This window comes from Geospiza fortis, unplaced genomic scaffold (genome assembly GCF_000277835.1).
Source record: "Geospiza fortis unplaced genomic scaffold, GeoFor_1.0 scaffold286, whole genome shotgun sequence".
Lineage (NCBI taxonomy): Eukaryota > Metazoa > Chordata > Aves > Passeriformes > Thraupidae > Geospiza > Geospiza fortis.
In genome coordinates, this window is record NW_005054444.1 from 216008 (window position 1) to 243461 (window position 27454).

The window sequence follows — 27454 nt, forward strand, 5'->3', positions numbered from 1 at the left end:
GTTTCTATCTGTAGATGTGAACAGAAACTTCTAGAGGAGGGCTAAGGCTTGGGAATCAAGCTGCTCTTTGGTCCTCCTTTCTTCTCTTCTTTCCCTCTCTCTATTGCCTGCTGACCTCAGTCCTCAGCTACTGCTAGAGGCTCTTTGCTTGAGTGACAAAGCTATTGTGGGTTTAGCTTTAGATTTAAAGTCTTCAGATAATGTGGCTTTAAAGCCAGGACACCTCTTTTGCAAAGGTTTTTGTGCTGTGTGGGGCCACTTCTGAGGTGATGTGCCATGTACATGTACAATTTGGTGTCTCCTGTGCAGTGTTTGCTGTTTATTCCTGGCTGAAAAAGGGAGTCTGCCACAAGGACTGGCTGTGCAACTTCAGCTCAAACTGCCTTAACTCACACTATTTACTTTGGAAATTACAATTTCAATTGCTGCTGATAACCCAGCTGATTGTTATGTTTTACATTTAGCACAGTTTTTTTTAGTTCTTTCCTTAATGACTTATGTAAATAATTTTAGATGAGTTAGCATTCATTTTGGGGAAGCTGGCGTATGGGGCTGCAAGGCTAGCAGCAGGTGCTGTAAGTAATCACTCTTCTAAATTAAGCAACACTTTCTGAGGCAGTAGGTTAATTTCTGGGTAAGCAGCCTGCATACAGATTCTTGGAATCAGCTGGATCTTGACCCAGCAAGTGACTCAAGGCTTTGTGTAGGTTTAATTGCTTGAGTTATCTCACTGAAACCTTTCATTTTTAGAGGAAACTGGGGCTGTGCTTGAATGTCTGTTGAAAATGTGTTACCATGTTGAAATCTGTGTCACCTGGCTTTGTGCTTGTCTTTGTGCTCAGTCTTCACTGCTGTTGGAGGTGTATTTGGACAGTGTCATGGCTTAACCAGGTCAAGCTGGCTGGAGCCAGGGTATCTATCATAGAATGGTTTGAGTGGGAAGGAACCTCAAAGATCTCCTCATTCCAACACACTTCCATGGTCAGGCAAACGTTTCTAGACCAGGTTGCTCAAAGCTCCATCCAACCTGGCCTTGAACAGTCCTAAGGATGGGCTATCCACAGCCTCTCTGGGCAACCTGTCTCACCACTCTCACAGCACATAATTTCTTCCTAATATAAAATCTAAACCTTCTGCCTTCTGTCAGTCTGAAGCCTTTTCCTCTTCTCTTATCACTACATGCCCTTGCAAACAGTTCCCCTGCACATTTCTTGTAGACAGTATTTGGATACCGACAGACCACAGTGTTCATGAGTGGCTTATGCTGAAGTCTGTGCTGCTGTGGGTTTCTCTCTTAGTACAAGAGCAAGCAAAGTAGTGCTTGAGAGCTTTGTGCTGTTTCTTTTGCCACCTTTGTGCCTGTGAGAGGATTTCTGCAAAAGTATTTCCTCTGATATCTCTAGTAGAGTTCTCATGGGATCTCCAAGCAGTAACTGTTGACCAGATTGTGCTCAAGTGCTGCCTGTCACTTTTGCATTGTCACAGCTCTGGCCAGCGTTGTTCTTGCTCAGGAGTTGAAGATTGCCTGCAGAAGTGTGACCCACTTATTGTAAAACCACTCTTGAGTCTGTGAGGCTGATGGGGCCAGTGGTGTGTGTGACTTGAAAACTTAAATGATTTTTCATAGGCTCTGCAGAGCTCTGAGGAAACTGGTAAAATGTTAATTACTGTTACTACACACAGTATGATTTTGGAACACTTTGTCTGACTTGTGGAGTAGGAAGATCCAATTTTTACGAGTTCAAGCGCTCTTTAAAATCTGTCTTTCTGTGTGAAGATTGTGCCAAAAAGTAATGTGAAAGGTGGAATTTCTACTTACATGGAATCCCATGTAAAGTGGAATAGAGCAGGAAAAATGCCCTTCTATAAGGATTCAGGAAAGGAGAGAACTTCAGATAGCTGGAGAGGTCTCGGGAATTTAGCTTGTCAGAGTGACCCCAAGATGCATTGGAAAGTTTCTTTTCCCAGCCTGGCTCTCGAAGAAGGAGTCAGAACTCTTCATTTCTCGGTCTCAACGTTGTTTATTACATCTTATCTATAAAATTTTTTCTCCTGTTCTGCTGAAGTCTGCTCAGCAGGACAGTCAGAGGCACTCTGCCTGCTCCCAGAGTGGTGTTATCTTTTATGCTAAAAACTACATGTACAATATTTACAATTACTTTCCAATACTTATCACCTATGTTAGACAGTGAGCTTCTACTCTAAACCAATCTAAAAGTGCCAACATCACAGCAGAAGATGGAAGCCAAGAAGAAGAAGGAGAAGGGCTGGACATGCCCAGATCCTTCCATCTTGCCCCCTGAACCCCCATTCTAAGAACCCCAAAAATCTATTTTTCACCCCGTGATAACTTCACTATTATTCTACTTAAACTGTCATGGCTTGCAGATCTTCATGTAAGGTTGGTAACTTGCTCCATGGGTCACAATCAAAACTACAGGCATCTTGGGCTCTGTGCCAGGGTCTCCGGCAGGGGTCTTGGCAGTCCAGGACAGCCACAGGAAAATCCTGAATTCTGACAGAGAGGAAGAATGGTTTTTTGTTGCCTCTGTATAGCTGTAAGCTGGGAATTGCCCTATCTTTGGTTAGAGTTGGTGCTTCTTGTGCTGTTGGATGTTCAACGTAATATCAAACTGGTGCTTGAAATCATATACCTGCTAAAAAGGTCTGAAGCCACTTCCTGCACTCTTTAGCTTGATTTTTTTGCTATGGTCAATCATCTTCAGACCAGAATGCTCTTAGGCTTGAAAGTCAGTGTTGGGATACAGCCCTTTCACATTAAAAAAAATTAATAATCCAAATGACAGACTCCTGAAGGTAGAACTAATTTCTTGTGAACAGCATTACAGAATGACATGGCTTTTGTAAATTTTTTAGGTCTGTAATCTCTTCTCACTTTTTAGATTAAAAATTTACTGACTTCTTTGCTCTGAAATGTTGAAGAAGAGGAACAGTTTACATGTGCAGAGTGTAAAAGACAGTGTTGTACTTCTCTATAATGGAAACTAGATGTGTAAGCAGCTTGGTTTTTTGATAGCTCAGCTTTGCTTGAAAACCTGAATTCTCAGGTAGCTCTGAAGGCAAACTGTCCTCTTCAGTGACATTCTGGTTCTGTGGGAATTGGGACTGAAATATTTTTTAAAATAAATGCTGAAGAGGAAGTCATACACACTGACTCTATGGATCTTCTGACAGTGGATGCCTTGTGGGTTTAACAGATGATCCAAATACATATTGATGCTTTCAGATGATCTCAGTGTATTCTCTGGGATGCTGTGAGATATCTGTAAGCTTGGAAATGGAGAGGTACAATGGGCAAGAGCTGAATGGACAATGAGTTGGTGATGGGAGCATAGAAACATGCTGATCTTGGGACAGGCTTTTCAATAGGGGTCAGAATTTGAACTTTCTTCAATTCTGTGGGGTAGAAGGCAGGGAAATCTTGTTTTCCCACATGAGTTAACTCTGTGTGGGCCACAGGAATTGAGAGCATCAGGTAAATAAGTGACCAGATGTTCAACAGGTGTCTGGAAGGTTGGCTTTCTGAATGGACTGCTGAAAAGAAAGCAGAGGATCAAAATTCTGTGCTCCAGATTTGTAGATTTTGATAGGTAGTTTAAATAGGTAATTTAAGAATATTGCTTTGCACCTTTCTCAATGAATGCCCTAAACTCAGTCTATCCAAATATTTTTTCCAGGCGGCATGAAGAACTTGTAATGCTTTCTGTTATCAAAAGCAGAACCTGAAAGAGTCCTGCACCATACCAAAGATATGAATGCTGTGTTAAGGAATTTGGACATATTAATAAAACAACATATTACTCTACCACTCTCTCCTCTGAAATTAAACGTGTCAAGCAAATTGCTGAAACAGTAGACGGAAACTTGGCAATTACATTTGTGTGGCTATTTGATTCTGTTCTCCCAAAATACCTCTGGAGAGCATCCAACTGTAGCTCTGCTCTGATCCCAAGACTACCCTGCAGATGCCCTGAGCACACACTCATGTAAGCAGCAAGCTCTGGCGGCCTGATCTGTGTAGTTGCTAGAAAGCTTCAAAATCTGCTTTGGTGTCAGAGGGCTTTCCATTTGGGAAAGGAACTGATACCATTCCAATTTTAACTCTGGAAGAGGAAGGGAAAATAGAAAAGCTTCAGAGAAGCAAGTTTTTGTCTAGACTGTGGAGCCAGCTGGGTGTCTTGTTCTGTCTTGTCAGGCTGCCTTCTTGTTTGGGGCTGTGTCTGAGTGGTTGACAAATGCATTAACTCTGGGAAAATAAACCCACTTTTGGTGTGGCAAACGAACCAGGTCTCCTATGGCCATCCCCTGCCGCAGTTGTTTCAGCACTGCCTTACTGACCCATAAAAACGCACAGTCTTCTCTCCTTGTCCTTTCCCACTCAACATTTGAAAAGCTTTCCTCTGTTTTTGCCTTAAAAACTACTTTTGAAATGGAAGTTCCCTTTTGTTTCACTGACTATAAAGTGTGCATGATAATTACAGGACAGTTGCTGTGTTAGGTGAGGTACTGCAGGGTTTCTGCAGGACAAAACCCTGCTCCAAGCAGGAGCAGTTCAACTTCTCTCACTCAAACCCCAGGGGCCAGGGACGAGGAATTTCCTTGGTTTTGTGCTCTGCAGTGACAGTGGTATCTGTGTGGATACAATTTATTGCACTGTAAGTAATAGTTTAATGGCCTTGCATGAGATAAATGCTGTTTCGTGCTGGTGTGTGGTTTTCAATAGTATGGCAGAGAATTACTTAGGCCTTTTAATCTGCATCATTCAAGAAGGCAGTATTTTAAAAATGTGATTATGATATCAAGAGTTTGTGAAGTGAAGGGCAGAGAGGCTTTTGCTGCTCCAAAATTTTCCTATCTAGAGAATGTAAATCATAAGCATGACAACTATGGGATTTTAATTTTTTTTTCTATTTGATTTGGTGTTTTTTTTATTCTTTGCGTCAGGCTTCTTTCCTTCTCCTGCATTTGGATCCTCTTAAAAATGACTAGTTTCAGGGAAAAATGCAAGCATAGCAAAATACCTGTGGAAGTCTTCTGTCATTTGCTAACTAATTGCTGCTTTTAGAGTGGTACCTGTCTTGTTTCTTCAGCAATATGTCTACTTGGCTGTGCTCTTGCTCCAAAATAAGTCATGTTTCATTCTCTGAAAGCCCCACTCTCCTTGACTGACTTTTAATAAAATTTTTATCATTTGTTTGGGTTATTTTTTGTTGGTTGCTGTCAGGGAGATGCTGTGGTGGCTAAAGAGGCTGTTCCTCTTACCTGCTGTATCCCAGTTGCTGCATTGGTTATTTACAAGGATGTGACCTGACTTGTGCCATAGGTGTTGACCCTGTCTTGTGCAAAGCCCTGCTGCCTCCAGGGATCCAAATAAAGGATCTTTTTAAGAATTAGATGCTAGAGACCCTATGCTGTTGTCTGTAAAACCGGGGACTGCAGGTTTCAGGCTCCCCATTCAGAGCAGCTGTACTGTACAAAGCCTTTGGCCCCTGGAATACCTGAGTTCCTCAACTCCCTGCAGGATCAAGGCCAGGTTGGGTTGAACAGGGCTCATAGACATGTTTCCCTCAGGAGAAGCACTCAGCTCTGGCACATACTTACCTGGTCGATATTTGCACTGTTAAGAGTGGGACATGGATGGGAAAGTTCATCAGCCAGTGGTAAACTGGTTTCCTGAGCATCAATATCATTAGATTTGGGTTCAAAGGCACTGTGTGGGCAGAAACTGGCCTCTCAGCCCTCAGTGCTTCCTTGCTGTAAACCCATCCACCTTCTCCCAGGTCATGTTTGGGATGGCAGTTCTGGAGGTATTGGGTGGGAAAAGATAGGGATTTGGGTGCTGGAAGAAAGTTCTAGAAAAGCATTTGAAGGTGGGGGTATTATTGCACAAGTTAAATGGTACCCTGGATGCAACTACTTTGTGGTTGGGGTTGTTTTAAAGTGTGCTTTATTTGGCATTGAATAGCTATCAGAGGTGTTTTTAGCCACTGTGCTTTTAAAATCAGCATGCTAAACCCCCTTGGTGTTGTGAGAATATGTGCATATGCAGACTGGTGTTGGTTGAATTCAATTGTTACAAAACACATCCTTGGAAACCTCATCTGGGATGGTGTTGGCATGTCCCTCACATTTTGCCAGTTTTCAGAAACTGTCAGGTAGTACTGTGTGGGAAGTGTTACAGGGATAAATCCTGAAATCCTAATTTGGGCTAAACTCCCACTGTTTTCAGTGGGTGGCTTGCTGGCATTAAGGCCAAGTACCCCTCAGCTATTACAGATGACCTTTCTGTCCTTTAAAAATCAAGGAGACTGAGACTTGATGCCTCCGTCTTGTACTAGAGATCAAACTGCAGGATTGCAACTCTTAAAGTTTGTACATGTGCTGAGATTTGTGAACAAGAAGTTGGTTAACCAAAAACATTTCCAGTAACTGTTCTTTAGATTCTCATTAGTGCTGGTGAAATGCCAGAGATCTGGAAAGAGAAATTAGCTGGTGATTTAGAGCAGTGCATGTAGGGGAAGCACTGATGTTCTGAAAACTCTGCTTTTTATAAATGGAGAATATATAACCCCATGTATTTTAAATGGAAAAATTTAAATTCTTTCAAGTTACCAGCATAAATTTCTTGAAATTGTTTGCTCAGATAACTGATATGTATTTTTTTAGGAGAATGTTTCTATGAAATGCCTGCAACTTTTGTCAGTATATTGCTTTCCAGCAAAATTGAATTAAATGTATTTTAGAAGTCAAGAGTCTGAAAGCAGGTACCTGAAGTTCCTGACTATCACCAAGAGGTTGAGATCATAAGTTGTTCTGGCTTTGTCTCTATGCAAGAAAGAGGGAAGATGTTGTGTTTGTGTTGGCAACACTTAAGAAATTCAAACAATATTCAAACAGTAAGAAAAGAAAAAGGCCCAAATCCCTCCAGAAAATGTTGCTGTGCAAACCTTGGCTGGCAGAAGGTCTTCCCAGCTGAAAAGCTTCTTTCCTACATCTCAGTGGAGCATGAAAATTAAAGTCTGACTAAACCCAACTTGATGTCAGCCTCAAATGTTATGTAAGGGTACCCCAATAACTTGCTCAGTTGTGACTGAGGCTCTGAAGCCCACCCTGTATTGTTTTTCCTGCCCATTTCCCCTTAGGTGGTCACTGCCTATTCATATTTCAAGCTCAGGAGGGCTCTTCTGTCCCATCTCTGGGACTCCAAGGGGGAAGAAGCATTTTCAAATCCTTCCATGCCCCCCTTTACCTCTGAGTTCCCCCTCAGGATTGTGTACACAGCTCTCCTTTTCTTTTCCTTTTTTTCTCTTCATGGGAATATGTTTCTTGTGCTAACTGAAATTGCAGAAGCAGCTGGAAGGGCTTCATCTCTTGCTGCGTGCTCTCTAACTACCTGAATTGCCTTTCCTTTAAGGAAGTGATTGATAGGAGGAGGGCCAAGCAGACAAGAAGTACTTTGGCTTTCTCCCCCTCTTGTGCCTCCAAGATCACAAATGAGGTCTGTGAGAACTGGGACAAAAGCTGGCATCTCCCAAGTGCTGGAACTGTACCCCACACACTAAATTTCATAATGAGGGTGTTATGGTACTGATCCCAGCTCTTCTGCTGGTTTTCTGCTCAAGGTTGTCACAAGCACTTCTAATTTGTCTTCATCACTAAACTGGGGCCTTGGATGCTGAGGAGTAAAAACGTGCCTCAGACAAGTGGTCTGAATGGTAATGTGTGTCTCTTTCCTTTAAAGCCTCCCTGTCAGTTTGTGTGGCTTGTATTTGCAGAATTGTAAGTTCACAGGAACCTCTGTGTGGATAGTCTAGTCCAATTCCCTATCTAATGTAGTGGCAGCTGAAACAGTCAGCTCAATGGCATGTCCAGTGGGGTTTTGAGCATGCCCAAGGATAATAATTCCCATTATCTTCCTGAGCAACCTGTGGTTTTCTGAGTTCTGTGGTTTTGTGTCCATCTCCCCTCATCCCCACCCAGAAAAAAAGTGTGGTTTTGTTGTGGGGGTTTGTTCTTACATTTAAATGGAATTTCCTGTATTTCAGTTTGTACCCACTGACTCTTGTCCTGTTGCTGGATACCACCAAGAGGAGCCTGGTTTCATCTTCTTTACATCTGTATCAGGTATTTATGCACATTGATAAGACCCTTCTGAATTTTTTCTTCTCCAGGCTGAAGAGTCCCAGCTCCTTCAGCCTCTCCTTATATACCAGATACTCCAGTCCCTTAATTGTCTCTGTGAACCTTTGCTAGACTCTCAGCAGTATGTCCACATCTCTGGTGTACTGGGGAGGGAAGGACTTGTCCCAGCATTCCAGTTTTGTCTCACCAGCCCTGAGCAGAGGGGAAGGATCCCCTCCCTTGACCTACTGGAAGTTGTTTTTCCTAATGCAGCCCACATGCTGTTGAACTTCTTTGCTACAAATATGGTTTGGAGGCTTATGGCCAACTTGATGTCCACCAGGAATCTCAGGCCTTTCTCTGCCTTTTCTGCTTCCTTTCTGCCTGTTGGCTCCCAGTCTGTACTCCTGAGCAGCAGGGCTTTGCACTTTCCTTTTTTGAAGTGCAAAGGTTGGTGTTGGCCCATTTCTGCAGCCTGTCCATATCCCTCTGAGTGGCCTGCCTGGTCTGTTAGCCACCACTTCCAATACTGTATCATCTTCAAACTTCCTGAAAATTGACTTTCTGCTGCCACCCATAATCTTTCCTTTATAAAGCATTCAGAGCCCTGGGTGAAGTATGTAATGAATCAAATATCTCAACAGTTTTAGAAAGTACATTGCTGTTCATTTTGGAAAGTCAGACAGAGATGAGGCAGCTTCACTAGCACTAACAAAACATTAAATGCTGTGCCTTGCAGTAAAGGACTTCATTATTATTATTTAGGACTTTCCTTCCTTGAATCTCTCATACTTCATGCAATACCAGCTCTTGCCCTTTGCTAACACCATAGCAACCTGCTATAAATGTCACTATATAATGTGGCTTGTTGGCCAAAAGCTGGACAAGGAATGCTTTCTAGGGCAGGAAATCCATGGGGTCAGTAAAAAAAAGTGCATTAGAATGAGGGGAAAATCCCACTGTTATTGTATTGCAAAGTGATTTTTCTTTTTCTCTCCCAAACTGTGCCCTAGAGGAAATAGAGGCATCAACCAAAATTCTCTCAGTGCTTTATCTATATCCCCCTCCCCCAAAACCTACATTCTAGGCACCGTCTAAACCTCTGGGCTAACAGATGGTGTTGAGAGAGGGAGGGAGGGGGAACAATTTGCATCTAAATAGCTGAAATAAGAAAGGGTCATGTCCCACAGACCAGCCCCACTCACCTGCTGTTTAAATCCCCCTGAGAAACAGGCAAGCGCGCTTGGTTTTTTAATGTCTGCGTCAGCTGTACTTGCTCTCTGAAACTTTCTGCCCTAAAAAGCTGCAATCCTCTGCATCTTGCTGTAGGGATTCTGTTCTGCCCCCAAAAGGACGAACTTTTAAGGCTTTAGTTCTTTGAGTGGATTTGACAGCTGTGTCACTTCTGTTCAGCCCTCCCATCAGAGTGACTGTTGCTGTTGGTTAGCATAATTAGCACAAGACTAATGATACAGAAAAAGTTCAGAGCAAATATTACCTCTTCTGTCAGCTTGCTACTCTCATGGCTGCCTGATTCCACCTTCAGAGGTGCTCTAGCCATATGGTCCTGTGGACTCATGATGCAATATTCCGTGCTGGGTTTGTGTGTGTAGGTGGGATGGGCTTTGGCTCTAGTGACCTCCAGGCTGCAGTCCAGTGGGGATCCTGATCCTGCAGGACCGTGGCATGGTGTTGGATGGCTGTGCTTAATCCTGCAGGCATGCAAAGCCAACTTGCTCTGGCTTCCTGACTGTGTCCTGTAAGAATTCCTCAAGGTCTAAGACCTTGCTGCTTTGTAATGATTTTGTTTTGGAGTGTAAGGGTCTTTTACCCACCTCTGTTACGCATTCATGGAGACTACTCTGGGGCTACCCCCCTGTCCTGGCAGCAAGAAGTGTGCTTTTGTCTCTTCAGGCAGAGTTTCTCAAAGTTTAAGGCTGTGGAAAGCCTGTAATAAGGAAAACCTCCCCCATTCTTCATAATCATGGACACATTCATGACCCCAAAACCATCCTACCTTATTTCCCAGTGATATTTGGAGAGGCAAGAGGGCTTTGCATGAAGTTTAGTCTTAGTACAAAACACCAAGATGAGCAAAACCTGGTTCTACTCATCAGTTCCTTGGACTTCCACACTCAAATACTAAAAATAAATAATGTGACAATAGTCCAGGTGGTTCAGGAACTTTATTACTGTTGTCTGTTGACAACATCTTCTCTACTTCCCAAGAAAGCAGAGGCATTGAAAGGTTGAGTTTGGCAGACTGGAAGGCTCTGCAGGATAAGGAGTGGTGAAGATGATGTCTGGGGACTCACCACTGTCTGCTGTATGTTGATCTGGTAGAATAAAATGTCTGCAAAGGATGTTTTCTGTTTCTGGAACTGCAAGACCTTGCATCTCTTCTTTCTTCAGCACAAGCCTGGAGGGAATAGGTGAGGTTAACCTTTGCTAAGCTCCTGGGCCCTCCCTCCCACAAGTGTCTTGGAAGAGGAAATGGCCTCAAGAAGTGTCTTTGTTTTTTTTTTTTTTTTTTTTCCCTAATTTAATTCCCAAGTATATTTCAGTACTGTGGGTAGTAGTGGTTGATGTGCATTAGAGCAACATGGATCTGGGCAACAGCCTTGTTTGCATGCCTTGGGGGAATAAGTTTATTTATTTTATAATTTAATATAGATTACAATTAATAGAAACAAGATCTGAATACATCAAACAAGTATGAATCCTTACAGAAATAACTGGGCAATGCACAATACCAAATTATATTATTTTAGAGCAGTCTGTGGTACTTTATAACTTTCCACAAATGTGTTTCTTTTTAGTACTTTGTCACTTGAGGATAACTATGTTTTATAAATGATCATATCACATGATGCATACTCACTGTCTGTGAGTAAACAAAATAAGAGAGTTAACTAGGGTGGTGCAGGTTACATACACATGCACACATCTATGTGTGTGGATATACATGTTTATACATCCACACTCTCTTCTGTAGGACACTCTCTGCCCTGCTCCTTCTGCCCCCTTCCCCAGTTCAGTGATGCAGGCAGGTGACTGGCTCTGGCAGCTGTGCTGCTGGTCTTTGCCGTGGATAAAATGCTTGTTATGCAGCAGGACCCCACAGACCATGTAAGAGCAAATCCAGAAATGAAAGATGCTATTGGAAATATTTATTTTTCCTGTTTTTTAAAAATAATACCATGTAAATTGTGCATCTGTAGCAGAGGTGCATGTTACTTTTTGACAAAGGAGGCAAAAGGGGGGTATATGAGGAATTAGGTGCCCTTTGAGGTGAGGTTTGCAGGTAGTGGGATGGAGACTGGGGAAACTGGATTTCACAGACTCCTAGAATGGTTTGTGTTGGAAGGGACCCCAATGATCATCCAGTTTCAGTCCCTTGCCATGGGGACTACCCTCTACTGTGCCAGGTTGCTCAAAGCCCCATCTAACCTTGCCTTGAAGACTTCCAAGGATGTGATATCCACAGCTTCTTGGGCAGCGCCATCACAGGAAAGAATTTCTTCCTATTATCTAATCTAAACCTACTCTCTGTCTTATGGCCATTCCCCCTTGTCCTGTAACTCCATGCCCTGGTCCAAAGTCCCTGTCCAGCTCTATTGTTGCCCCTTCAGGTACTGGAAGGTGCTCTAAAATCTCTGTGGAGCCTTCCCTTCTCCAGGCTGAACAATCCAGCTCTCTTAGCCTGTCTGCATAGCAGAGCTGTTCTGGCCCTCTGAGCATCTTTCTGGTCTCTTCCAGTTTTGTTCCAGCAGGCCCACATCCCTCTAACACTGAGGTCCCCAGAGTGGGATGCAGACTCCAGGCAGGGTCTCACCAGAGTGGAGCAAAGTGGAGAATTGCCTTCTTCTGCCTGCTGGTCACAGGCAGAAGAATGTAGGCTGCTTTTATTTTAGCAGGTTTCTTTTTGTTTCGTTTATTAAGTGGCTTACCAAGTGGCTGACTGACATTGGAACATTTATTTCTGTATCTTCCCAAGCTCTCTCACTGGAAGAGGAATTTGCTGTACAGAAAGGACCATTCTGGTAGTCTACAGTGTTACTTCAGTCACTTTCTCTGTGTGGAGCTAAAATACTAAAGAAAAAGATGCGCAGTATTGGAACCATGCCTAAAGCAATCTTTGGCATAATAGGATTATTTTACTGATTTTTAATTAAAATAGAGTTCTAACTAGATTGTTTTGAGCATACATACAGCTCTGGTTTGTTGTTGTTGGTCTAATTGCCTCCTAAATTAAAGGTATCAATATTCTAATCCACCTTCTCCCTTGGGATACTGGCATTAAAAGAGGGTGTGGAATGCTATGTAAATGATTTACAGGCATGCAATATAGAAAATGGTCTTTAAAGGCATTAGCCAAAACTTAGGTCTTCCCTTTACCTGTGATGTCTTGACAGAGAGACTGATGAATTGTTATTTTTCGGTATGTATTTATTTCTCTGTCCTGACAGGTCTTTTAAATGGTTAGAAATGTAGTCTGAGAAAAATGCCAATAATCTCAGCCTTTGAGGAAGAAGCAGTTAATGAGTCTTCAGGGAAATACCCAGAGTCCAGATGCTCCATGGGGAAGAAAAGGTTGAGAGCCATTGGACCAGGGGTTGGAGACAATACATCATCTCAGATCTAAGATGGAAGCTGTCTGCTGACTACACAAAATACTAAAATGACAGAATTACAGACTCATTTGCTTAGGACTACTTTTTGAGAGCCCATTTTAAAAAGTAATGATTTGGGATTTGACTACTTCTATTTAAGATATATTGGTTAATTTTTGTCACAAATAAAGCATTACCTTTTTGCAGATTTTTAATTATCTTTGCGAATTGAAACCCTTTGGGGAAGTTTCAGCTGTGTGGGATGTAAATTCAAACCATGCTGTAAGTTTAAAGAATATATATTAGGCTCAAATCCAACTTCTTACTTCAAAGCTAAAAGGGACCTTACAAAGTAGAAGGCCAGAAGTTTAGATGTCTGTTTTATAACATTCTAATAGAGTAGCAGAGACTGACAAAACTTTTGTCAATGTAGAATATTTAAGCACCTAAGATAAAACTAGATGTACATTGAAGAGTGTTCACAGGAAAGCAAGAGTTATTTCCAGCCTGAAGAGATTTTTCTTAAAAATAAAAGCAGCCAAACATGCGTACGTTGGGAGGCTGTTGGGAGGAATCAGCACCTGCAAATACCAGCAGTACAGGAATAACCAGGAATGGAACAAAAAGTTGAATGGGGCCCTGAGCAACTTGATCTGCTGGGAGGAATTGCTGCACATTGCTGCACATTGGCTGGACTTAGTTGATTTTTAAGGGCCCTTCCAAACTAAGCCTTTTCTATGATTTTGTGAAAACTTGGGCCAAAAGAAATAACTGAAAAGAGTGGAAGAAGCAACCTCATCCTTGCAAAGGAGACAGTTCACTTAAGCTCTGTTGTGGTCATGCTCTGTTGTAGATTGATTTGAAGGATCTCCTTTCCCACAGCAAATGCATTTTACTTCACTGAATCCCTCTGCAATGAGTGTGAGGACAGAAAAGATGGAGTTAGTGCAGGCTGTGCCACAATATGAGTGTGAATTGTTAGTAAAGAGGAAGGCAGCACTTGCCTCGAGACAAGTGTAAATGGCATAAAGTGAAGGGGGGAAAATTGGTTTGGGAAGTGCATCCCCATGCATTGCTCGTGGGTGTGCTCAGGGGTCAAACCAGGTATTTCTTGAGAGCTGTGCAATAGCTGTTTCCAAAACTGACTACCCTGTTTATATCTTGAGGTTTTTTAGCAAACAGAGCTGTTACTGTAGAGGTGAGAGGTGAAATTATGGGGTGCTAGTTACAGAATTTAAAGTATCCTTTTATGCTCTCTTGCCTTGGATAGGAGAGAGGGAGTGTGGTTAGGTAACCTGAGGTGGGTGCTGGGTTTGTGCGGCCAAAACAATGAGAGAGCTTTGGGTTGTGGGTAGGTACCATATCTCTATGGCAGCCTGCTGCAAACATTCTTGACTCTTAATTGCTGAAATTAGGGGAGGCTGATTAGAAAACTGTACCTGGACTTGCTGCATGCTGTGCTCTCCTAATTGTTATGCTGGTGGTCTTAGGAGCAAGTAGCTGTAGGACTTGAGCAAGGTGACTTAAAGCAATGGGAGAGAATACTGCACTGAACAAAATGCCTTAACTCGTACAACTTCCTAGAGCATCCGTCTTTGGTTGTTGTCTTCATTTTGGAAATCGGTTGAGTTTTATTCACCCCTTAGCAAAGGTACAACATTGTCTGCCCAGTACTGGCCATAAAAAGATTTTTATCATTTTAACTGCACAAAGGACAAACTATAGCCTGACAAAGCAGTCTTGAGATGAATAAAACATACATACTGGCAATCCATCGTAATCCATCCATCAGTGAAATCCCAATTCTGCTGAATGTGCAGTTCATATTGTCACTAATTGTATGATGTAGATGCTTGTCCGCTGGGAATTGGATGGAAATTAGCAAGTCACTTGCTTCAGATGCTGACAGGGCTGTGAATGGGAGCTCAGTCAGTCTCCTCTGTGTTGGGATTTATGGCTGCAGTGTTGCTGCTTCTTGAGAAAAAATGAATTTTAAATAGGTAGCAGTGAAGATCCATGCATCTGCTGAAAGCTGCTTAGGTCACTGTAGCAAGAACAGAGGGTAAGAAGATCTGGGCCCCAGAAAAGCACAAATCTTTGCTCAAAGATGTTGAGGAAAACCTTGCCTGCTATATCTAGCCTTGCAATTAACTCCTACTCTTAATTACATAGTGCCTTAAAATGGGCCTGCCACTGTAACAAATGATGTTGTTATATTTCCTTTTGTTCAGTGGAATAAAAATAGTTCACTTGGCTCATGGGCTTTATTTAACTGAGCGCTAATGCAGACTTGGTTGTAATATATTGCAGAAACAGCAGTTCCTTTGTGCCAGTCCTATAGAGCTTTCTTTTCTCTACTGACATACAGGAAGTATGATTGGAATCTGAGTAAATGATGTGATAAAAGGCTTGATGGTGCTTCCTAAAAACAAACTGCTGCTCATTAAATTAAACGATGATGATTCTTAATGGACACGTTAGTGCTCTGCAGTGCATTTGGTACAATTAAGGAAGTCTAGGGATGTGAGACCTTGCCACTATGGCTCCTCCTGTTTGTTCTAGAATCATAAAGCAGGTAGAATAGGGAGTTTTGCTAGCATATAATTATAAACACAGAGGTGATGTTCTTGCAGCAAAGAAGACCACTGTGACAGTTTAATTAGGGGAGAAACTGCAAGCCACCTTAGGCTTTTTCATTTTGCCTTGTAAGTGAACTGCTCATAGAGCATTTCATGTATTGCACTTGAAGGGGTAATCATTGTAAATCTGAAGCAGATTTATGTGCAGTTCTCAAATTGCTTGTCTTCACTGATATTAAATTAGCTCTTGCAGCACTGGGTATTTGATGGTGCTTGTCTCTAAATTCAGTTTGTCTACAAAAACCTTATATTTGATGCAGAGCTTATCCTGTCTTTGGAGAACTATTCATTCTCCCCTCTTTTCCCAGCTTTGAAGAACCAAAACTTTTAACAAAGCAACATGAAACTGAACCAATCTTTGTGATTTTATTTAATTGAAATCTACTGCCAGTATGAAAATCCTGGCTAGCAATTAAGGGAATGTGACAGCTTTGCCAGTCATTACATAAATACTATGGAGCATTGGGCTTCCTACTGTCATTAGCTACAATGAACACAATGGAGCTATACACAGGAGCAAGAACTACTCTGATGATAAATGTTTGCATTTCCAATTAGCACTGAACTGTTGTGGCATTTTCCCCTCAGTCTAATTGAGGGTCTTGGGTGGTTTCATTCACTAATGATAATTGGCTTGTCTTCTTGCTCTTTACTTTCCCAGCAGCAAAAGAGTTGAATGAGTTTTGCTCTGAAGAACATTGGTCTCCTCCTTGCATGTCTTTGTGTCTCAGTGTTTCTTCACCTCAGAAAAAACTCAGCTTTTACAGGTTAATGTAAACTTTCATCTATTTATGTACTGTGGCTTTTTGCTAACCACTGCATTGCAGTGTCCTCTGTGCCTGTGGGATGTCGTTGACTTGATCTGAAAATGTTCTCGTTTTCTTAGATGTTTTTTACCCCCACCCCCATTACTAAGTGACAGATCTCTGGATTTAAAAAGGTGCAGTTTTTTGCAAATGCTAGCATGTATTTAAAGTGTGAATACATTGTACTGGGAATTATTCCACATTAGGAGATAGCAGGGCTTAATTCTGAGCCCTGTGCTCCATGTCCATCTTCCTGCATTGGAAACTTCTGAATGGAATAATGATTAATGATTCGGCTGCTCTCAGTTGCTGTTGCTGCTAATGTGTAGTTAGGACTCTGAGCCAAGTAACTTAGGCAGGAGTAGTGGGGGTGGTTTTAACTGTGTGCATTAATATATTCTCTTTATGCTGCTTCTAGTCATTTCCTCTGGAGTACAGATTTCCTCCAGGAAACCTGCTTGTATGGGCTTTGGATATGCTTTAACATGAGGCCTTTATTTTTCCCACCCTGCTTAGCAAGCTCCGACTCCAGCGACTACTTTGACTTGTGTGGTTGAAGCCGTGCCCTCCTGTGAGCAAAAACAGAACCGGAGCCAAGGCTGCTCTGTGCTGTGCTGGAAAAGGGATCCTGTCCTGACATCTGCAACAGCCAACTTGCTTGTTCAGGCGTGTAGGGGGAGGGGAGGCAGCACTTCTGGGGATGAGGAAATAAGGAGGATGATTTGTGGGCTGAGAACTTTTAAAAATGATACTCTTGGTTCTTTCTGTTGCAGCTTGGATTTTATTTTTTTTTCTCTTGGGCTGTTTAAAAGCACTGTTAGGAGTGGGTAAATGCTTGGTGAAAATGAGGAGGCTGCTGCTCTGGGATGGGATCAGGCAGAGCTGATCTCTGCAGTTCTCCAAGTTTGAGTACTGGAGCACAATTAAGGGGAGTTCATCACATGTTCCAGGTACTTGGGCATAGCTGGCATTGATTGTGAAGTGGTTATTGTTTGACACAGCCATTTATTTGTGCAACAGCTGAAGCCAAGTCTGAACACGGCAATTTAAGCTGGCATTGCTCTCTGTGGTTTTGGATTCAAGCCTAATGTGGTGAAAAGGGCTTGACCTTCCTCAGTGCTTCTAAAACCCTCAGTGTGCCTGGGTTTCTGTCACAGTGGTCATGCATGGGTCCACACTGTGGAAGATGGTGAACATTGGGCCTTGATTCTTTCTAACAAAACAGAAAGAAGCTTCCTTAACTTGAATGAAAGGAGAACTCTGTTGCTAGGAATCGAGTGGTTATAATTAGTCTGTTCTTCTTTAGAAGCGTATCTGTGCGGTAGGATGGGTTAGCATGGATATCTGCCCAGGGGGAGATTTTGCAGCTCTCCTGCCCACTACAGGGATGTCCACGTCCTCCTGCAAAATCTGGGCTAGGAAATCCCACCTTGCATTTAGCCCAGACTGCTGGGATTGAATGAAAGGCTTTTTTTAAAAGGACTGTCCAGACTTTTGACTTTTAAAATTCCAAGCCATGGGATTGTCCAGCTTTTCCTGTTAGTTGTAAGTGGTCAGTCATCCTTTATGTCTGGCACTATGGAAATAATGCTGGCAGTGGAGCAAGACTGCAACTGGTAGTTGGCCATCTGCCATGAGAGAGTGTCTCCCTTCCCCCTCCTCACACCCACCCACCCACTCGTGCTGTAGCAGTGGATGCATTCTCTTCTAGGTGTATACTGATGTTGAGAGATTATTCTTTCATTTAGTTTAGCAATTTCATCTGCATCTTTAGGTGTTGGCAGCACCTGCAGGGATCTAACAGGTAAGTTCTAAAAAGACATCAGTAAACATTGCTGTTTTGTAATTATTTATTTGAAATTTATGCAAGCCCGTTGTTTAGTCTGTTGGGGGTTTTGTGTTGTTTGTTTGTTGTTATTTTTGTTTTGTGTTTGTTGTAGTTTACATGTAAATGCAGGATCTGGGCTGGTGCTTTGCTGGTCCTTGGCATTTTTGGTTTAATTGGCACATTTACACAGAGCTCAGATGTGCAGTAACTGGTTGGGGAGACAGCTCTGTGCTGGAGTTTCTGGGGGTTTTTTTAATCACCTCTAAATGCGGTGATCGCTCTTTCCTCCCTCAGAGTGTGTTGCAGCTGCCTTTTTTGTGATAGCATGTGTTCCTGGTCCCATCTGCTGCTGGGAGGAGGGAGAAGACACCTCTTGCCTCTTTTTCAGGTGGAAGGCGTGGGGTGCCCTTCCTTCAGCGTGAGACTGGTGTTTGAGACTTAGTCCCACGTAGAGTAATAAAAAACGAATGACTGTCTTCATCCTGTGTGGAAACCCAGCTGGTAAACTCTGATGTTACTTTTTCTGCTGGGATTTGCGTGGAAGCGTGACACACAGGGAGGGAATCTGCTGCTTGCAATGTGTTTGAACAGAGCAGGGCACAGCCTGTGCTCTTTCTCACCAGGGCAGTGTGAGGGGGAAGGAGGTGATTTTAACTGTGTGTGCATGCACAAGCAATTTCTAGCCATGAGGTGCAAGGATGCAGGGATACTGGTGCAGAGGTAAAACACTTGTTCTGATAAGGATCAACTCAATTAAAGGTTTAGACTCTCTTTTTTTTTTCTTTGTGAGCAAGACACCCTTTCCTCACCCTGCCAACAACAGAATACTTGTGTCTTGGAAAAATGGGAGATTTCCTTCTGGTAGTAAGCAGAGAGGAAAGAGCAGTTGCTGAGCATCTTCCTCCTCCCCGTCTTGTTTAATATAGTTTATTCTTCTGTAAGTTGTAGTGAGTAACTTACAGCTACTCTCTTTACTCTCTTGCCAAACTGCATGAATTATAGATGTCTCTTTTATGAGTTTTCATGTTGACTCCTGCAATTAGTATGCATTGGACGTAGTTATCTGTATGGCATCTACTGTAGCGTAGGTTTCAGCCTTTCTGACTTTTTAATTGCATTCTGTTTTAGCAATCAGTCATCTGTCTGTCTTGGTAAGGAATGCAAAGAGAAAACAAGCAGCTTGATAGAAACCTAGAGTTCAGCATGGAGCAGCAGGTTTGAAATGATGTGCTTAAGTTAAGTGGAAGGAAAAATGACATACATAGAGGGTCTTTGTTCTCTCTTTTTTTCTGCTTGTGTGTGTGCTAGAGTAGGGTCAGAATGTCCCACCTACTTTTGGGTCCCACTCTGCAAGGTGAATGTCTCAGGAGGCTGTGCCTGTACTACAGTTTATGCCTGTAGTTTAGGAATAAACTTCACAATTTCGAAGGCATATAGATGCGGCACTTGAGAGTGGTATTTAGTGGTTAACACAATGGTGCTGAGTTAATGCTCAGACTTGATGATCATAGGGTCTTTTTCAACCTTAATGATTCCATGATTGTCTTTTGTGTTATATCATCTTAACAAAGATCAGCAGACCTGCATGGATCTTTGCATCTGTGAATGTACCCTGAGCTCTTGGGTGCCCCTCTTGGCACCTGTGGGTGCTGTTTTCTGTTCACTACTTCTGCTTGTTCTACCTTCTGTCTGTCTTCTTCCCGTCTGCATAAGTGTTTTGTAGGTGTAAAAGCTGAGTTTGACAGGTTTGCTGTTGGACTCTGTTGAGTCTGTGGCAATGATGTGTAGCTAATGGCCTGCAGAAGTTGATGGGAAGGGATAGGGGTGCATTGAAGGCAACTATAACTTGACTACAGCAGTCACAGATTGCAGTATGTAATAAAACTTAGCATTATTACTGTGTGCTGAAACAACTCAAACTTTCAGTACTCTCAAATGTCTGCAGAAACAATAGTCCTACATTACAGCTATGCCTTCCTAGTGTTGTCTATGAAGTTTGGTTTGAGCGCTGGTATTTTAATATATATAGTAGTTGAGAATAATTGTGTCTGCAGCTAAAATGTATTCCCTCATCTGACTCTGGTTGAAAAGTTCATGTGCTGTTTCATTGCTTTCACTGTTCACTTAATCACACCGTGGAAACCTAAGATGGATTTCTCAAGGGAGAGTCGTGCTGGTGTGAAGAAGGAAATAGCTCAGAGCAGCGATGCTTTGCATTCCTGTTGGAATGGAATGGCTTGTGCCGAGCTAAGTGACTCATTTCAGTGGCCTAGCGCTGATGTTCTGCCAGCTGGGGAAGAGATTGCCTGGTGCTCTGAATTCGGGCAGTGCCTACATGAGGGGGTTTGTTTAAAGCTTGCTTACATGTGAATTGGCAGGAGATTATGCTAGGAAGAAGAGAATTTGCACAGCCAGCTGGGCTGCAGTGAGGGGATGGCTACCTCTGTAACCACTTGGCCTGGCTCTGGGCTCTCAGTTCTGACTTGGGTGTATAATTCTGTCAGGAGAGGGTTTCATCTGCCTACTTTGAAGCCAAGAGAAGTTGAAAGTATAATGATGTTGCATTTGACCTCTGTATTGCAGTGGGAGGATTAATTTAAGCAGGTTTTTGCTTTTCCCTTTAAATATATAGTGACACAAGGCCTTTGGGAACCTTCTTGTGCAGCTATTACAGGGGCGAACTTCTGTGGAATCAGTCTCTTAGTTTTGTGGATCAAGGGATTTCTCCTACCCCCCTTTGATGAAGAGAAAGGTCTGTGAGCTTGAGTGATGGAGGGAAAATGAGAGGCTGTACTATAGGCTTTGCCTACAGCAAAGGTGCAGTTATCAAATAGGTGTGAAACAATATTGCTTGTAAAACTATGTAACTTCTCAGCAGGTACTTGCTCTTTCAGGGAATAATGTAAGATAAACAAGAGCTTGTACTGCCAGTTTCTATCCCTGTGGTAAAACAGTAATTCACTTGTGCGCTATCCTTTCTGACTGAGGGATTTTGAAAAACTTTCTTATATTGAAGAAACTAAGAGCAGATGTCCCTGGGGTTTTGCACTGGTGGAACTGAGAGGGAGGATGCTTGACATACAGAGATTTTTCTTATACTCTTTTTTTTTTTGAGGTTTTTCCTTATGTTCTCTTTCTTTCTCCCAACACTAGACCAGCCTCTGCCTGTAATCTGGGGCTTTTTTTATTCTTCCTCTCACTTCTTTTTCTCCAGCCTGGAGCCACATACTGCTCTATTTTGATCTGATGTTGCATCCATTCCCCAACTTAGTTAACCTTACTCTTTCTCCTGCTTAGTTTTGTGCCTCTGACAGCAGGTATACTGACCTCTCTGCTCAGTGGGAGAGGGACCCAGAAGTGAGTCAGTCTCCATTCCAGCCATGCCTGTAGCTCCAGGAAGTCTGGCTGATGGGGGAATCTTTGGATGCACCTTTATTCAAACCCCCATTGGGGATAAATCAGGCTGTTAGAGCAGCAAATGTGGTGCCACTCCTGGGGAGGTCTGTTTGGCAGGCAGAGGGCTGCTAACATTCCTTTTCCTTCTGCTTCCCTGTTTGCAGTGTACTCCTAGCACCTTCCTGGCAATTCACTTTTTCGTGGTTAAATAAGATCAAAGCAGAGAATGCATCTCTTATAGGACACTGCTGCTTATGTTGTTTCAAATGGTTTACTTGTGCCAGTTTGGTTCCAGCTGCTGACACTGTGATGTGCAAAGCCCATCAGGAAGGGCTCAGTATCTTCATGTTTCACAAGATACATGTGCAGCAGTGGCTGCCAAAATTATCAGTTGGGTTTCAGCTTAGACTTTTTTCCACTGCTTAGGCAGGGAGAGTATTCGTTTGCACCAACCACTTCATGGCTGGCACTCCAGCTGTCACTTAGTTCTGTTCTGTTTTATACCCAAGAATGGCATGAGGCTGAACTGTGAGTGGTGGGACATGCACAGGGCACATGTGAGGACACGCCCAGACAAGTGCACAGATAATTTCCCCCCACCCCTCCCAAATACCAAAGCTGTCCCACCATTAAAATCAATCCCCAAATACTAGTCTGTCATTTAATATTCCTTTGCATAGCTGTATTGGAAGGAGAATGGGGTTAGGGGCAGACCTTTTACAAAGTTCCCTGTGTGTAAAGACTTGCCCAAAGCCTTACAGGCTGCACAACACTGCTAACCCTCCCATTTAAGGGCAGCTGTGAAGAAACTGGGAATCAATCAAGTGGAAGCAAAGGTGGAGCTGCAGGCCAGCCATGGCTTGGCAGGCAACAGGGAAACTCTGCTCTTGGCAAAATCTGGCACATTGCTGCTGAGCGACTTCTGTGGGCAGTGTTGGCCTGCCTTAGTTCCCCACAGCAGCATGCTCTGGATCCAAAGCTTGCCAGTTACACTGAGGATCAGTAGCTTGGCTAAAGAAGGCTTTGAAGGCTGGCTGGGTGCTGTGTGGCCATAGGACTGTGGTGTGGTGGTGAGATCTGTTCAGTGTGACTCAGTGTCACACTGAGTCCAGCCTATGGAAAGCGGCTCCCTGGCAGTCAGCAGTGATCTCAGCTTTGTAACAAAACTTCTTACTTGCAGAGAGCAAACAGCTTCTGACTTTTTGCCATGCTGCAACTCTCCCCAAGTGAAACAACTTCCCTTACTGCCTGTGGAAGTGGTAAAGCTGTTGAAATGCTTTTTCCACCCAAACAGAAATTGTTCCCACTTTGGTCTTTATTCAGCAGTTAACTCCCAACTCACTTTTGAAAGAAAACATAGTGCAGATGAATTCTAGTTTCCAGAAGGATCTTGCTGCAGCTGGGCTGTGCCAGCAGTAATACTGATCTCATTTGGGTGGAACAAGTTAGTTGTTGCAGAGTAATCTATTACCCTGTTCCCAAGCTTCCGTCTTTAAATCTGCACAGCAGGGATTATTTACTTATGGATTTATGTGTGTGTTGGGGATCTTATTTCGTTTGACCCTTCCAACAGAACAAAATGCAATCAACTTCCTGGCAGTTGGAGTTGCTCCTGAAGTGTGCAGTACTGCAGGAAGGCCAGGGCTGGCTTGGCACAATCGAGGGCTGTGGCACTGCATCTGAGGGGGTACAGCTCAGGGTTTTATGGCCACTTCTGCCTCTGAACCCGCTCAGCAGCTCTGTAGCAAAGGAGCCTGAGCAGCTGCATCAAAACTCTGAGTACAAACTTCAGTCTATGTGTTGTGCTGTGCTGGAGACTGATGCAAACCTTTGGACACAGTTTTTAGGAGAACTAGCATGGATCTGAGAGGTATTACAAACTCAGCAACTTGTTGGCTCCTCTCAGGTATCCTTACTCTTCACTACATCATATTTACCTTCTCACCCTGACTTCTGCTCCATGGTTTCTTTGAGAATTTTTTGTATCCTGAAGCAGGCTTTTCTCAGTGATCAATAATGCAAATGATTGAACATAGTCCTATTAACAGAAAAAGAAGAGGGTTCTTGAGTAGAATTTATTGTGCTGACACGAATTTTTATGCTGGGGCTATGTTGCTATCATTGTCCCTGGAAGTGTTCAAAAAGCCTGTGGATGTGGCACTTGGGCATATGGTAGTGGTGTACACAGCAGTACTAGGTTAATGGTTAGGCTGAGGTTGCAGGTGCATCTGCAAATACCTACTTGTGGTTTACTTGGTAGTGTGTGGCTCTAGTCCAGAATCAATAAATAATTACGGCTTCTAACCTGTTTTCTTTCCCAATTCCCAGTAACGGCCTCCCCAGCTGAAGATGTCTAACAATGGAGTTGAAACAGAAGACAAACCACCTGCTCCTCCAATGAGAAATACCAGCACTATGATTGGTTCAGGAAGCAAAGATCCTGGGACTTTAAATCATGGCTCAAAACCTCTGCCTCCCAATCCAGAAGAAAAGAAGAGGAAGGATCGGTTTTACCGATCTATTTTGCCAGGAGATAAAAGTACAGTATTTTATCTCTTCTAATAAATCTTCTGTCTTGGTTGTTGCAGGGTATATAAGGTACAGTCTGTAGATATGTTTTTTGTAATGATTAAACTTGTAACATTTAATCCATCTTGCTTTTTTTTCACAGGATCATAGAATACTAGAATTATTTGGGTTGGAAGGGACCTTAAGGATCATCTTGTTCCAACTTACTTGTCATAGGCAGGAATAACTTCCATCAGACCAGGTTCCTCAGAGCCTCCTCATCTAGGCTGGCCTTGAACCCTTCCAAAGGGCAGCCACAGCTTCTCTGAGCAACCTGTACCTGTGCCTCACCACTCTCACAGTGAGGAACTTCTACCTAATATCTAATTTAAACCTGCCCCTCTCTTGTTTTTAATTAATTCACTCTTGTCTTATCACTCCATGCCCTTGTCAAAATCTCTTTGCAGGTCTCTCTTAGGCCCCCTTTCTTGTGGTTTTTTTTTTTCTTAATTTATTTTGCCTTTCCTATAAATTATGAGAACAGTGTCCCTGAAAATCTGGACTAGCTCTGGGACTAGTTCTGTTACTTCCCAGCCTGACTTGTCTGTCCATAATGGTCTAGAAAATCATAAGGTTTTGTGCCAATTACAAGCTGGCCAATAAAGCTGGCATTGGCAATTGGTGGAGAGCAGAGGGAGGCCTTTTGCTTGTTTTGTTGTTTTAAACAGCAAATAATTTGAGTTATACAAGACTAATATGCAATCTACTACTAGACCTGTCATGTTTTGCCTCATGGCCATTTACTCTGTTCTAATGTCTGGGTCAGGCATTGTCTACTTGCTTTTAAGAACATTCTGTCACTGAAAATTCTTGCATATTTCTTGTGAACTGAAGGAGTTTTTCATGTTCAAGGGACTGTAACAGATGGAAAAAGAGATAGGAACTGTGAACTGTACATGAAATTCTAATTTTTAGGATGAGGATATTTTAAAAAAACCTCTCTCCTATGAATCTTTTGAAGTGATGCAAAAAAAAAAATCTTCATCCCCTAATATGTGCTGGTTTCTTTTTATATCTGACCTATTTTTTTGGAGTTCCTCTTCGTAATACGTCAGTTTTTTCTGTATTGCAGTGGTTTCTAAGCACTGGGTAACTGAAGTCAAGACTAAATACCTTCAACTCCCTGGCCTTCAGGAGGGAGGCTGCCTCCTAATTTTTATTAGTGAAAAGACTAATTGAAATGATAGCTTCACTAATTTAAATAAGCAAGGTGGTGGATCATTTTCTACAAATGTGGCACTCATTATTATTATTCTTATCTGATACTTTTGGCAACTTTGGATTGTTTTACAAGTGTGGGGTTTTGAGCCTGCAATCCAGAAACCTGTGAACTCAGTGTTAAAAGTCTGCTGGGTCTGGGTTAGAACTTGCCATTATGAGTATGAATCCTAAAAAAGCTGCAGGATTTTTGTGTTGACTTACTTAAGGGAGAGCAGTTTTTAAATCTCCAGGATGAACTGTTCCAGAGATCAAAGAAATCACTGGAAACTTGTAAAGGAGTAAAAGAAGTAGAACCTGAAATGCTAGTTTGAGTTGGATTATGAAGGAGAACTACGAACGAGGAGAAAAATGAAGGTTTGGGGAAAATCAGCAGACAGACTGTGACTGATCCAAAGCTGCCCATGTTTACTGAAGATTGGCCAACATGGCAGATGCTTCAAGACATGAGAGATTTTTGTTTAGCCAAGCCCAGCAGAGCCTTCTGTTGCAATACACCTGCCCAAGTGAGAATGGCTGCTTCTGTCCTCTAATTCCTGTGAGCAAAAAATTCCTTTAACACTGTCACCTTCACGTCAAATTTGTTGATTTCCATCTTATGAGAACTTCTTCTAGTCTCATGATGACAGCTAAATTCATATTGTGTCATGCTGCTTAAACGTAGGCAAATTCTTCAGTGTTCACAACACTTTGGTTTGTGCCTGAAATGATTTGGGTATCATTTTCTAGTTTTTATTTTTTTAAAAGGGAAGTTGGTTTCCATTCAGTTAGAGGAAAGTAATTTTGAGCAAGTCTGTGCTACCCCTGTACATGAGCAGAAGTGTTGTATAAAGGACACATGGGGCATAAATCCAGGGCCTCATGCATTTTTGCACACTTGCATTGAACTATACCCCTTGCCAGGCAGCTCTGAAGATGTCATGCTCGGCCTGCAAAATTTAGGATGTAATTTGTAGTCCTCATTTCCTCTGTTCAAGCCTAAACCACAAATCAGGCATTTAAAAAGCCCATTGGTTTAATACTGGGTGAGTCCTGCCCAGTAGGATGCAGGGCTTGTGTGACTTGTTGCTCTCAGCAGGACTTGTGAATATTTTGAATTTTCCTGGGCTCAGGGGACTCATCAGTGCCTAACTGAGGGTGTCAGTCTGGCTTGAATGGGGCACATTTATCTCCTTTGAACTTTGCTGACCTCAGCTGCAGCTTCAAACAGAGGCAAGGATTTACCCACAAGGTGACAGTGTGCAGCAACCAGGAGCCCTTTCCACGGTGACTGGGAACACTTGAGTCCATGTTAGCAGTGGTGAAGACCTTTCTCATCTCAGTATGCTTCAGGATGGTCTCACTGCACAGTCAGACATCATGCTTCACAGTTGCAGCTCAATTTGCCAGGACATTGTAAGAAAAATTTATGGGAGGCTCATTTAACAGCATTGAACATGGAGTGAGAAGGTGATGAGGTGTTTGTGGGAATAAAGCCTTTGGTGGTGGTAGGTAGGTCATCTTAAATATATGATATTATTTCTCTTTTGTATTTTTTAAATTAAGATTCTTCGGGTCTTTTTAGCTCATTGCAAAGATAATGCAATCCCTTTAAAGGGACTTTAGTGTTTAGAAAGAACTAAAGAGAAAGGCACTCCCAGTCTTTTTCCCTTGTACCACCTGGTCACAAAGGCAATTGTATTATTAATGGTTTAATAATGTTTAGGCTTCTAGATCTGTCAGATCTGCCTGAATGTAGAAATAAAAAAAACACCTAAGACTTCTGGATAGCAACCTAATGCCCTTAAGCTTTGTTTAGGAATATGTTCAACTGTGCTGTGGCAGCTGCCCTGGACCACGTGTGGGTGGGTGTTCATTGTCTGTGCAGAGCTCTTGCATAGTGGTGCTGGTAGAAGTGTCCTCTTCTTCTTCACCTAAGCAATGGGCTTCTAGGCTGAGATGGCACCTCAGTCTTTGGCTTGGAAGAGTGGTCTGATCCTGTGGGCAGACCTATGGGATATGGTGGCTCTGATGGCACTCCCTGCACCTCTTTGCCTCTCGCTTTCCATCCGGTGCTAGTGCGTGCAGCAGCCTCTGTGCTGCAGATGCTCACCATCTGCCAACCAGCAGCTGCTCCTGTCTCCTCCTCGCTCCCTTCTCAGGGATGGCTCCTCCAGCATTGCTCTTTTCCCCTTGGCACTCTGTCACTCCTCTGTGACTCAGCCTCCCTCATTCCCTTTGTTTAAAAGAGGGATCAAAGACAAT

General features: G+C 42.8%; 1 protein-coding gene across 4 annotated transcripts in view; it reads left to right on the plus strand.

Moving 5' to 3' along the window:
- Nucleotides 1–27454, plus strand: part of PAK1 (p21 (RAC1) activated kinase 1) — a 76809-nt gene that overhangs the window by 19454 nt on the left and 29901 nt on the right. For 2 of the 4 annotated variants that reach the window (XM_031062277.1, XM_031062278.1), the window contains exons 2-3: nucleotides 8067–8145; nucleotides 23753–23963. In XM_031062277.1, the coding sequence (XP_030918137.1) occupies nucleotides 23774–23963 (190 nt within the window). In that variant the 5' untranslated portion in view covers nucleotides 8067–8145; nucleotides 23753–23773. Of the gene's footprint in view, nucleotides 1–8066; nucleotides 8146–17555; nucleotides 18005–23752; nucleotides 23964–27454 lie in introns of those variants that run through there. The other 2 variants (XM_005427389.2, XM_031062279.1) reach the window with 2 other exon arrangements.